The 13,624-nt window shown below is 35.8% G+C and overlaps 1 protein-coding gene across 8 annotated transcripts in view; it reads left to right on the top strand.

Moving 5' to 3' along the window:
* Positions 1–13,624, top strand: part of TBC1D5 (TBC1 domain family member 5) — a 319,441-nt gene that overhangs the window by 194,853 nt on the left and 110,964 nt on the right. For all 8 annotated transcript variants that reach the window (XM_035319863.1, XM_035319861.1, XM_035319857.1 and 5 more), the window contains one exon: positions 3,862–4,034. In XM_035319863.1, the coding sequence (XP_035175754.1) occupies positions 3,862–4,034 (173 nt within the window). The remainder of the gene's footprint in view (positions 1–3,861; positions 4,035–13,624) is intronic.

The following is a 13,624-nucleotide window of genomic DNA, read 5'->3' as shown; positions in this document are numbered from 1 at the left end:
CATAGAATCAGAATGGTTCAGGTTGGAAAAGACCTTAAAGACCACCTAGTTCCAGCCTCCTGGCATGGGCAGGGACGCCTCCCACCAGACCAGATTGCTCAAAGCCCCATCTAGCCTGGCCTTGAACACCTCCTGGAATGGGGCATCCACAGCTTCTCTGGGCAACCTGTCCAGTGCCTCACCACCCTCATAGTAAAGAATTTCCTCATTTCCTCCTTATAACTAATGTAAATCCTGCTTTTTTTTTTTTTTTTTTTTTTTTTTTTTTTAGTTTAAAGCCATTACCTCTTGTCCTATGCCTATATGTGACTCCCCAGCTTTCCTGTAGGCCCCATGTAGGTAGTGGAAGGCCACTATAAGGTCTTCCCGGAGCCTTCTTTTCTCCATGCTGAACAACCCCAAGTCCCTCAGCCTGTCTTCACAGGAGAGGTGCTCCAGCCCTTTGATCATCTTCATGGCTCTCCTCTGGACCCACTCCCAACAGGTCCATGTCCTTCTTGTGCTGCAGACCCCAGAGCTGAACACAGCGCTCCAGGTGGGGTCTCATAAGAGTAGAGTAAAGGGGAACAACCACTTCCCTTGCCCTGCTGGCCACACTTCTTTTAACACAGCCCAGGATATGGTTGGCTTTCTGGGCTGCAAGCACACCTTTCCAGCTCATGTCGATCTTTTCATCCACCAGAACCTCCAAGTCCTTCTCCTCAGGATTGCTCTCCATCCATTCTCTGCCTAGGCTGTATTTGTGTGTGGAATTGCCCTGGCCCAGATACAGGATCTTGCATTTGGCCTTGATCATCATCATGCAATTATGTAATTGGCATTTACTGCAGAAGGTTTCACAGAACTTTGTGCCTGCTGCCCATCAGCCTTACCACAGTCTCTACCCTCAGCTACCCAGCTTGCTGCTAACACAAACTATTATCTGCCTTTCTCCTCTGCTTACACGAGTGTTCAGATCACTTCAGCCTCCAAATAACTGAAGGTATTTCAGTTATCAGTTCAGATCACTTCTGGCTGTGTTCAGAGGATGCAGAATCCCACATTTCTTCATTAGAAAGGAGAGCATTGCTGGCCCTTCAGTTTTAAACATAAGATATTATGCCATGCTGCCTCACTGTTGTTGTCCTGTCTGACGGTGAAAGGAGCAGGACAGATAAATTATTTGCAAGTTCAAGTGAAGAACAGTTGCAGAAGTACTGCATAAAAGGAGGGCAGTACATTTTTGTCCCTTCACTGTTAACTGTTTGCTATGTACATGAAGAAAGGCAAGCAACCTCAGACTATGCCCCCGCTCTCTAATTCAAAAACCAGGAGACGTATTCAAATGCACTGGGATTAGTAATTATCTAAATAATACACTCTGGATATAGCAAAAAGACAAAAAAAAAAAAAAAAAAAAAAAAAACTTATTTTATTTCCTCTTTCAAATCTGACAGAAAATCCAAGTGTTTTTGCTTCAAATTATCTGGAGCATTTATTCTTTACATTTTGGGGGTGAACAAGGAGGTATGGGACACCTAAATTATTTGTCAATGTTGCAGGAAATTCAAGTTTCTGCAGCTTGTTAACTATCTCTAAGCCAGAAATGGTTTATCTCCATTTGCTCTGGTGAGCCCTTCCTCTTAGTGGCTAGTACCACTAGTTTCTGATGATCTTGCATGAGAGTCAACACTCTTACTTTTCTCTCTTCTTAGAAAAGGGAATAGAAATACTCTTTTCAGACTCACAGATGCATTTGGTTTAATTAATACCACAGTTCACTTGTATTTTCTTTCTCTGCGTGTTTTTTGCCTTATATGCTAAATTTGATGAATCTGTTTTATTTGAAGTGGCTCTTTCATGAAGGTCATTCGTTCAATATTTCTTCAAATGCTTATTCAAATATGGTTTCTTTACATACAACCCATGATTCACATGTTCTACATAGCTATTATCGTGCTTTCCATCATAGAACTGTTCAGTCTGTATATTCTTCTCTGCTTGTAATTAACAACTGAAAAACAACTGTTTACTTAATTTAAAAGTAAATTTAAAAAAAAAAAAAAAAGAGGAGAAATATCCTTTCTCAAGTGCATCTATAAAGAATTGCAGTATTTAAGTAATAGGGAGTTACCATAGCCCCTAAGATGCTAGGTGTTTTATTTTAAATTTGTTTGGCAGAACAGAAGAGTGTTTTGTTTTTGTTTTTTGTTTTGTTTTGTTGTTGTTGTTGTTGAATGAAACAATGCCATTTCAGTGACATTTATTTGACAGTCTGTGAGGGAATTTTGGTCAAGTGATTTGCTAGGGCATCTGAATTGAATATCTTCCGCTACCACAGCAGCATGGCAAAACCACTGTACTGTAATAGACAGATCTGTCCCTTTGCTGAAGTTGCCATAGCAAAGCAACAATTACACAGATTTCAAGATATAATTTATCAGATCCTTAAATAAAAATATTTTACCTGAAATCACTGCTCAGCACCATGCAGTATTTTTTGCAGTGCAGAAATGGAATAATTAAGAAAAAATATTTCAAACAGAAGAGATTAACAAAAAAATATTTTTATTGAATTTGGGTAGAAATTACTAAATGTTCACTGCCCTTTTGAATATTAAACAGTGTTAGAAATAATTGTTAAATATGGTTGCATCTCTTCCTCTTAGAATGCTGATAGAGAATGGGACTGAAGAGGGTCTATAACTACAGGAAACAACATTGGGAATAGTTTGTACAACAAAAAATACTTTCTTTGTTATTGAGTGTTGGAAATAATACGCTCTTCACTGAATTGACCCAAGTGAATGTCTTTCAACAATTTTAGCAGTAATAAAGTCATCTGAAAGTATTAACCCTTTGACCTTAATAATTCTTCTCAATCAATATCCTGAGCAACGATATAGAAAAATAATAACTATTTTTTTAAAGTGAAGCTTTCAGATCTGAGAGTGAAGGTGACAAATTGAAACAAAGCCTTTGCAAAATTTCTCTTCAAACTGTTTCAATTTTTCCTCTTCTGTAACTTCAGCATTGTTCTGGACAGGTTAATTCTCCAATTGCCTTTCCTCTGCCTTTCTCTTGTTAGGTCTGATTTGTTCTCTTTTATTCCTCACCCTCATTTTTATAAGTTTCCTGTTCAGTAGAGTTAATTATTTGCTGCATTTCTCTCTAGCATTCTACTCCTTTTCAATAACAGTTCACTTTTTTTTTTTTTTTGCAAAAAGAACAAATTTAAAGTCATATCACATTCAAGTATGCTAATACAGTACTTTTCTTCCTCTGTTTTCTCCTCTGTGTGTCATGTTACAGATCACAACATAGTTAGCACAACCTTCCAGTCCAGACAGCTGCATCCTAGTCCTGAGGTTCATCACACTCTTCTATTTCTTTTTGGTTCTAAAGGTTTTCTGATGCTTTATTAAAGTTTTGTAGATTTTGAGCCACTTGATTTTCCAAGCAAGAGAAGCCTGCTTAGGAAGGGTTGTTCAAGAACTAGTTATTTGGTATGCAATTTATTGTCCTCTAAGGGCATATGTTCTCTCCAGTGCTACCATTCATATGCATTTCTCTGGACTGACAAGTACTGCTGATGTTAAAGCTAAAATAAAGCTGTCAACACTTCGTCAAAGTGTGAAAAGTAAAGCAGGTACATAAATCGGACTTGGAGAAGGAGGGAGTAAACAGTGGAACACCCAGGAAGGGGAACCCACAACAGATGCCCCAGAAGTGGATACTTGACAATACTCTTTTGCTGGAAAAGAAACAGGCGTGGTTTTGGGTTTATTCGATAGCCAGTGGTAGTAAGACAAGAAATTTCTTTCACGTAATTAAATAATAAAGGATGTTGTGTTTTTTTTTTCCTCTTTTCTGTGTCTGCAGGAGAAAGATGTGATGATTACACCTATGCCATTTGCAAGGCCGCAGGACTTAGGCCCATCTATTGCTATTGTAACTAAAGTAAACCAAATTCAGGATCAGCTGCTGAAGAAACATGATATTGAGCTGTACATGCATCTGAACCGACTGGAAATTGCTCCACAGATTTATGGACTGTAAGTGTTTACAGTACGTTATTTAATTCAATTCCTTCTAGATCTATTTCATTGTTTGAGGACATTTTAGTCCTGAAATTTAAGATTAGAGGAATGGCAGGAAAAATAAGTACTTTTTTTTTTTTTTCTCTTAGACTTTACTCTACTGACAGCATTAGTGCATCATACTGACAGCAAATGAAACCACACAGGGTGGGGTACACCTGGGAATGTAGGTGTAGTGGGGCATGTTTAAATCTATGGTATGGTGATGATAAAGTTTCTGTATGTGGATGACTCCACTACTCAGGTAGCCCTTGTTCTATTAAAGTGACTCACATCCATTCAGGTAGCTTTGTATTGTGTGACCCCATGCTGTGGGGGCTTTTTAGATCAGGTGCAGCTTTGGAGGTCTCTTTGTCCACAAATGTTTTCACAGCATTGTGTGCAAACTATTTATGGCAGCTATACTCAATTTGGGTCAATACAGACCATGCAAATTGTAAGAATCATAAGGAATTGTGAATTGCCAATGATTTTGAGAAATAATTTTGCCTTCATAGTCTGGAATTCTAGACAGTTGATTCATTTTGATCATTCCTTAAGGAGCAAGCTGTATTTACAGCTTCAGTGACAGAAAAATGAGACTTGTACTTTTTCTAACTTTTTGCAGAGATTTAAAATTAACATTGACTTTGCTTTAAATCACAAAAAAAAAAGTTTCATTTGTAGGTTTGAATTGCCATATGTAATTGTGAATTATATTTAACAACTCAATTGAAAATGTGAAAAGGAAGGGAAAATGAGACTGTGTAAATGTCAGTCCATAACTGCAATACTTGCAAGTAAAGTCTAATTTGATGTTACTGTAAACTGGAAAAATGCTGAGAAATAGTACCGCCCTCAAGAAAACAGTCAAACTGAGACTAAGTAGTAGTCCCAAGCTTAAAAGGAGCATAGGAAGAGAAACATAATTCTTCAATAGTTTTGATAGGAATGGTCTACAGGCAGGGGAAGAATGAACTAAGGAAACTCAAAGTATTAAAGTATGAAGAGGACAAATTGTCTTATTTTACAGTATATTTTTTTTTTGCATAATGTAGAGTTGTGAGTTTTCTTAATAGAAGAGAAAGAGAAAGCAGGCATTGCTAATAAATTTCAGGAGTGGCAATGAACAGGTAGGTGGAGTAAATGCCAAGGAAAACAAAAAGACAGTGCTTCTTTTTTCTGAAGACTTACGAAAACATACAGAAAATAAGATAAACCTCAGAGATTTGCAAACATGTTCTGGGGCAAAAGTAATTTGTATTATAGGTATTCACTTCAGTTTAAGATTTTGCCTTTCAGTAAGAGAAATAATTGAAAGAAAAAAAAAATTAGACTTTAGCTCAAAACATGACATTATAATAGCTGAGGAACAGTGCAGTCTGGTGTGGCATAAATAGAATTGAATCTGAATAAAGAAATTTACAGTTAAAGGAATGAATTATGAGAGAGATCTTCAGGCTGACTATCAGGAAAACCTTACTAACAGGGAGCTGTTAGACTGTGAAGTGATATATCAAAATTAAAAAAGGAAAAACCATCAGAATATTTTAAAGACAGACTCTCAGAAGTGGATATTATTATAAAGAACAAGTCTGCATTGGCAAAAGTAGGCTGCAAGTGAGGTCATATCCTTCTCTGACTTCTGATTTAATATAGAGAACAGGAGAAAAAGAAGGAGAAAGGAACGTGACTGTTGCATTATTCTCACCTTCAATGATGTCTGAATTCTTCAGAATAACAACTTCCATTAGTGAACCAGCTTGACAGACTCAGATGCTGGATCTTTTCCTGTATTTAATATTTCTTGAACTAGAAACAGCATTTCTTAAACATAATAGATTATTAATAATCGCTCGGTGTAAACCAAATGCAGAATTTATGTATGTTTTTGTTGAAATAGATTGCTTTCTTGAAGTTTGTTGAAACTGGCATCAGTAAAAATTTGTATGTGAACCATTTGAGTGATTCATATCACTCAAAAAATACACACATGGTAGAAGGAAGAGTACGAACTTCCCTCAAAAGATATTACGGAGCTGCTGGAGAGAGGTACCAACACAAAAGACTTCTATGTACTGGTAGTCTTCCCTAGCCCGAGCAATTTATGCAGTCTACTTAATTAAAAATGTAGTATTTTATACTTTACATCTGTTTATAACCTTTTGTGGAAAAATAGAAACAATTCTTTTTTACTCTTTGTATTTTCATACTGTTGATTTCAACCTTTAATCTTTACAAGTAGTCATTTTTTTCTCAAACAGTAGACTGGGACATCAGATACCCTAGTTTATTGTACAATTCCATGTTCAGAAATGGTCACAAAATTTTCACGAAATTATGTTTACAGGCTTACAAGAGCAACTTTAACAGGTATTTCCATACTTGTGGTATGACTCATGAAATGTCATTGCTGTCCAGTGGTGCAAAAGAGTTACACCATTTTTGTGGAAAAGTATACTCATTGTGGTGTTTATCAGATGTTATTCCTCTGTAACCTGTGGTGTCATCTGTGATTTAAAAGAAAACTTATTTTCTCTGGTACTTTCTGTTTTGTGAAGTTATAGCTCAGGGAGTGGGTCGCTTTATCTTTTAGAATGCAGCAGGCTCCACATTACCTGGCTTATCTCATTTCCTTGCTGAGCAAAAAGAGAACCCCAGTTAGGTCTACTAAGGTATACTAGTGTCCTGGCTATGCCATGTTCTCTGGTGATGCAAATTCTTGTTACATGCAGTAGCCTTAACACTAGAATTTTTGCAACTGGAAATTTTGTGAGATCCCAGATTCATTCACTTTCAGTCAGCCACTGCATATCCCAGTGATATTTTTTCAGCTGCTAATAATATCGGCCAAAATGGAACCAGCAATATGGAGATAAAGGCTTTTGTTGTACCATTCTTTAGCCTTCTTTATTTGCCATGTCTCTGGTTTGTTTTTAGACCCTAAGATAGTGTTTTGCAGAATAACATTGTTTAATGTTCCTGGTAGCACTGCAAATTGCACGCAGTCTAACCAAACTATAATAATTATCTAATCATATCTAATTTTCTACTTTGTAAAGTAAAGTACAAGAATGGTTTGAAAGTAAAATTGAATTGATTACATTAACAGCTCAGTGACATGCTTCCTGATAATAAACTTCTCCCTAAATAAAAACAAAAAATGCTAAAATTGCACAAAAGATTAGATACTCTGAAGGGTTGACAGATTGAATATTCAGTTTAATTATAAAATCAGATGAGTTAAAAAAGATTAATGTGTTAAATTAAATGGTATTCTAGTGTTAATTTCTTTGACCCTTATATCTAATTCATGTCAAAGTACAAAATAATTATTGCAAAACCATTCTGCAGTTTCTGCAGTGGCCACTGGTTGCAGTGACAAATTAAGCAGGTTGTGTTCCCAGCTTGAAACAGGACAAGGGTTGAATAAAGTCTTCATATATCTTGTATTTTAGGACATTTTCTTCCACTTATAGTAATTTTTAGTAGAGGATTTATGTTAGATTTTACTTAAAAGTTTAATCAATTGGGAGAGTCCCTCATAATATCATTATAACTGCTTTATTTTATGTACTGAGGGTTTCCAAGTGGATTATATTCATATTACATCAAATGAAATTCTCACAGAACTGCATGCAATAAGTACAGCCGGATCATGTAAATATGATGTGGTTGTAAAGAAATAATGCACACAATGCTAATGACAAGGCATAAGTATAAAAAGCTTTATTTTAGAACAAAAATTAACTGGTGTCATAAACTCACTACCTTCTGCATCATAAGGCTGATGGCAGATTATATGCTGATATTATATTGGTTAAGCATATTCTTCCTAAGTACATATCCAACAGACAATAAAGCACTTGCAGAAGTGAGCGTAAATATTTCATGATCGCTTAATCTCTGTACAAAAAAGGCCTTCTTAGAACATTCAAAGCCAGTGACTTTGCCTCCCACTGCCACTCTGCTTTCTGATGATCTGATAGACATACTGGGTGCTGCGCTTGGAGATTCAGATTCAGCCCTTTAGGCTGGTACCACAATTATACTTCAGGAACAAAAGGGGGAAAAAATGAAGAGAAGGATACAAACCAAGTCACAAGGTACATTTGAAGCTAACATTAGAAAGGTTATGTTACAGCAAAGTCAACAGCAGATGTGCTGCTCCTCTATTACTATTCTTAGTTGCTTTGCTATGAGCACTGCTGTGGGGCGCCCACCTGTTTTAGTTTCTCTCCCATGCCATTATGGCACCAGGCAGTATTCTTTTCTGTAACCATATTGGTCTCTGGAGGGAGAATTTTAAGGATTTTACCAATGCAGTAAAGGAACATAAATCATACACATTGTATCCAGAAAAAAAAAACTTCTCACCAATCATCAGAATAAGGAGAAATCTTCATGATCACCAGAAAAAGTAGATCAGTTAGATTATCAGTCTTGAAAAAAAAAAAAAAAAAAAAAAAAGAAGGGAGAGAGAGAGAGAGAGAAACAATAGACAGTATGTTCCAAACTAATTACAGTTTCTCTCAAATTTTTAACCCAATGGCATCACTTAATTGGACAACAATTACAGTGCAAGCAACTTCGATCTATTGTGCATATAGTAGGGGAACCACCAAAATCTGGCTTTGCTATTTAAATAAATAAATATTTTAGTATCTATCAGTGGCTAAGACTAAGCAAATAGTAAGTCATCATGAATTTATTTTCTGTTTGACTTAAACAAAGCATTACATACAAAAAAGAATTTAACGCTATGTAAGTCCTAGCCTGTCTATCATTAGAATACTTGTAAGGATGTAATGCCAGATACACAGGCTTTTCTAAGAGAGGTTACAATCCTCTGTTACTCCCACAGATGAAAAGGAGATACAGGCTGTTTTGGATAAAGTTTTTGGGAACTGAGTCAGACATCGGAAGACTTTATCAATTTTGTCTTGTATAGTGAAATATGTACTATAAGAAGAAAACTGGAAGTTGAAAGCAAAGTGACAGCCGAAAACAATTCTGAATCTAATTTAGAAAGCTACAATATATTTTGATGGAGAGAGGAGTTGCCTCAACTATTGTTGATGTATGTGTTGTGTTGCCATGGTTTACTGACTCAAAGGGATCGTCCTGTGCAAGTAAATGTGGACAATTCTTGAAGCATCAGGGTAGATATCTCACTTTGAGGAAGCAAGCAAATGCTTCTTACCTCTAAAGGTGCTTTTCTTCTATTTTAAAATGAGGTACCCACCTTTTGTTTTCTTACGTGGTAGCTAGCTGTTGCTTATTGTTGAGTTCCTCCAGAAAGCTTTCTGGTTGTTGATTGAATTTTTATTATTATTATTGTTTGCCACTTGCCTTTTCCATTCTTATTGTACATTATATTGAAAATTGCAGTATGATGAACTTCTCAATCACATCCTTTTTCTCCACTCTCATAAACAGTATTTTAGACTTACTATAGACTTGAGATTTGAACATATACATAATGTGAAAGCCCACTATAAACAGAATGAAGGATTGGCTGAGGTGTCAGAAGTGTTCATCTGAGTTTTACTCTCCTGCCACGTACTTGTGTGCTGAGAAGATAATGAGTAGTACTGGATGGCTGTGAGAATGGAATGCAGATTTGTCATTATGTTGTTCCTTGATGCAGGTGATGTGCTTCCCATATGAAGCATGGGGAATTACCTTTATGTGGGAAGGACACAAACAAGAAAGCTCCATTTTTACTTTTGTCACACACCCTTAAAAAAAATCTGGTTTCATTAAATATAAGTAGGCTTAGATACCAGTGGCTTTGAAATAGAATAAATATATTCTGAAACCTGTGATGAATTCAGTAGGAATAAATACAGGTGTTTGAAAGTCTGTCTTTTTTTTAGTTAATAGCTACAAAAGCTGAACAATGAACAGAGAAGTTCTACTCTAGCAAGGAATTTAAGGTGCCATATATCATGTACGGACTTCTCTTTGCTTTCCCTGTACTTAATCACACCAGCTCTTCAGCTAACCATTGGAGTTTAATTTAGTGCATCATTTTGTTTCTTTCAAGGACACAAAATCTTAGTTTAGAAAACTGGTGTTACAAATGGGTACAGAAAAAGTAGCAGAACATAGGTTAAGTATCTGTTACAGGAAACAATTACTTCAGCATATGCCTAAAAAAATTATATTGTGCTAACATGTCCAAGTTAATCTAATGTTAGTAGGGAAAATACCGCAGTTTGAACTTAAGCGTTTGCTAGCAACCAACGCATTTCCCATAGAATCCAGTCTGTGGATAATTCATGGTTTCGTCAACCAGTGCTTCAGCCTCACTACTTATTTTTACCCAGTCTGATTCAAGTCAGTATAGGCATGCATACATATGTTACTAGCACACCCTTTATTTTTTTGAGAAGACATACTATTAGAGCTGATAATAAAGTAATGAATAGAATCATGTGCACTGTACCAGAGGGGAAGATCATCCTGTCATCAGTCCTTAAAATAAAGGCTAATGCCCAAGAGTCCTGATAAACTAAAGACTAATATGGCTAGAAGGTCACTCTGAAAATCTTTTGGTTCTTATGCTTGTCCCAGTGCACATAAAAAATAGCTGCACAAAGAGGAGCTTCTACTAGAATACAGAGAAAAGCTTCAGCAAGAGTAATGGCAAGACATCCTAAACACAATATGGTGACTAAATTGTAGAACTAAAAATTATACTGTGTTCTTTTAAGCACAGCTGGGATCAACTGGTTGGTGCAGATAAGAGGAATTTTAATCAAGATCTTTCAACAACTGAGCATGAAATACTTAAATGCACAACCAAGACCTGTTGGAAGCACAGGAGTTAGATTTCATTAAAAAAGTCAACATTTTTAATATTTTGTTGTTCTTCCATGTCAGAACAAACTAAGCCATTTTGAATTTTCATGGAAGACTGGGGAGGGGAATGACAGGGAATTCCATTTGCAAAAAAAAACAAGAGTTGACATCCCTTAGGAAGCAGGATGTCAACTTCAGGGATAGCATGGTCTTCACGCTGTCTCCCCTGGCCTGGGAGGACATGTTAGTAGTCAAGATCTTCTGGGTCATTTTCATCTGATGCCTTAGTTTTAGAAGAAAATTATATTCTGAAAGCACAATTCATTCCCAATTAAAATGTTGTCAAAAATTAATGAAATAGTAATTTTCTGGATAATAGCTAGTCTGCATTTTCTCTAGAAGACTGATTGCCCAGTGGAATGCAGATAACCTGCAGGGGAAAAATAAATAAATCTGTGCAAGGTCAGCATTAAGAAGAAGGTTTCCTTTCTGCTATTTGTCCTCACAGAAATAGTAGTTTGCCAGGTATACAAGTCAGTATGCCTCTTGTTTCTGCTTGAGATACTGAGAACGCTTCTTGGACAGTGATTTCTATCTCTATAGACAGTGTTCTCTCTTCTTCTCTCTCTCTCCAGTCTAACTAAATATTACAGACTGAGGTGAGGGATTTGATTTTTAAAAATGGGGGGAGGGGATTCTACAGACAACCTATATAACATGGTTTATATATTTTGAGTCTTCTCTAACATAGTTGTTTTACTGGGAGTTGTAGAGTTGGATAAATATAGATCCGTGTTGGAAGTGTATGCAATATAGAAAGGTCCTGCTCTGAAAAAAACACCACTAACTGTCCTAACTTCTAAAAAGGGCAAGCTCAATAATAGTTCTCCATGACCTTGTGAACCTCTTTCCAACATACACATTAGTTGAGGAAGTTTCAGCAATAAAAAATAAAATAATTGCTCCAAGTAACTGCATGCCTTGAGCATCTTTTCTGGCTCCAATGTGTTTTTGAGCAAGAATTTTTAAAAGTATCCTATGAAATATTAAAGCAGACCAGCCATATCCAAAGAATAAAATCCAGTAACGCAGATCACAGGAATAGGTTTTTCTGGAGCAGTGCTGTTAATTAGCTTGCACAATTTTGTGTAACTTTTGCATGTTGTAAGAATTCACAGTCTTTAGGTAGAGAGTGAAAAATAATGTTTGATAAACCTTTCTAAAAATAGTGTTATGTTGGCAAACTAACACTGTAAAAATAATCAGAATATTTCATCACACCACATACTGACTGTGATAGCGTGAGGCCCTAAAGGGTTAAGTTATATAACTTAGCTTGAAGGCTCCATAATTTATGGCAGGAAGAGAAAATCTGTGCACAACACTGCAAAATAGAATGTCTTAGTGAAAAATAACAAAAACAGGCAAGAGTAGGAGCTGATTTCAAACACATTTTGAAATCAATGAATGAATCACACTTGAATTTTTACTAAAAGTCAGTGGTGTTGCTTTTCTATTTTATTTCTCTGAAAACACTCTTAACATGCTGTTTGCAGCTTTATATTGACTGCTGCTGCTAACTTCCTCAAATTTCCAGAGAACGCTATTTATAAGGAAAGAAGGCAGTGGACACACCTAGGCCTTGTTATTCAGTATTGAATCTATTGACATGTATTGACGACAGTAGGCTAATTCTTCCCAGATTTCAGAGAAGCAAACAGCATCACCCAGTATAATACCAGGAAATTAGCAGCATCAGCTTGGGAAGTGCACAAGAGACCATTTCTTTTCATAGGCCTTACATTGGCATCTATAATTTTTATTTATCTGTTTTTATTTACTTCTCATTACCTTTTATGAAACTGGGACCATGTTAGAATGCTTTCATTAGCTTTGTATAAATATTTTTATTCTTGAAATCTGAAGTGTCCAATACAGTGATCTTTGAACGCCACACGAGCAAGATAATTCTTGTTCTTGCTACTGAAAGAAAGGAATAGATTTATTTTCATATTTGCTATCCTTTAAGTTCATAATAGAATAGAATAGAATATGATGTCATATATTATATTATACAATGAAATCCCACCCTGCTTCTGCTTACTGTTACTCCTAACAATAATGCTACCAGTTTAATATGCTGTATATTATTAAATATTTTTACAGTGCTTAAATCAAAATTTCAGACAACATATAAACACAGTCCTTAGCTTTTTACAACTTACATCAGTAAACACTGTGTGAGCTGTTAGATTTTAAGCTGAGGCCTTCTGGTTTATTCCATTTCCCCTAACCAAGTGGGTATGACATGCAATATCAGGTGTCAATTTCATTATAACGCACATGCAGTGAAGTGGAAGTATATAGGACAACTCGACTGAAACACTTTTGCCCATTGTGTTACTTACCTGTGAGTGAAATCACAAAAGGCATCAGACAATAGAAGAAAATAAATAATTTGCAGAGTTTGCAACATTGCAATATATCTACTTTATACCTAGAAACATTAATGATGTCAAATTTATATTTGTGTAGACCGAACAGTAGAAAAGATAACATCTGTGATCTTAGCAGTTCCATATATTATATTAGCGGTGTGAAATGTTACATATATTGAAAAATTATGTAAAAGAATTGAAACATTTATTTTTCCATTTTCTTATTTCAATAACTGTAATCAGAAAAACCTTTTTTATAGTGTAATCACATATCCAAAGTACTTAGTAATACATCCTGCTATACTGTACATCTGAGCTCTG

The sequence above is a fragment of the Oxyura jamaicensis genome, chromosome 2 (genome assembly GCF_011077185.1).
Source record: "Oxyura jamaicensis isolate SHBP4307 breed ruddy duck chromosome 2, BPBGC_Ojam_1.0, whole genome shotgun sequence".
Taxonomy (NCBI): domain Eukaryota; kingdom Metazoa; phylum Chordata; class Aves; order Anseriformes; family Anatidae; genus Oxyura; species Oxyura jamaicensis.
Note: the sequence above shows the minus strand (reverse complement) of the source record. Positions and strands in the feature narration are given on the sequence as shown.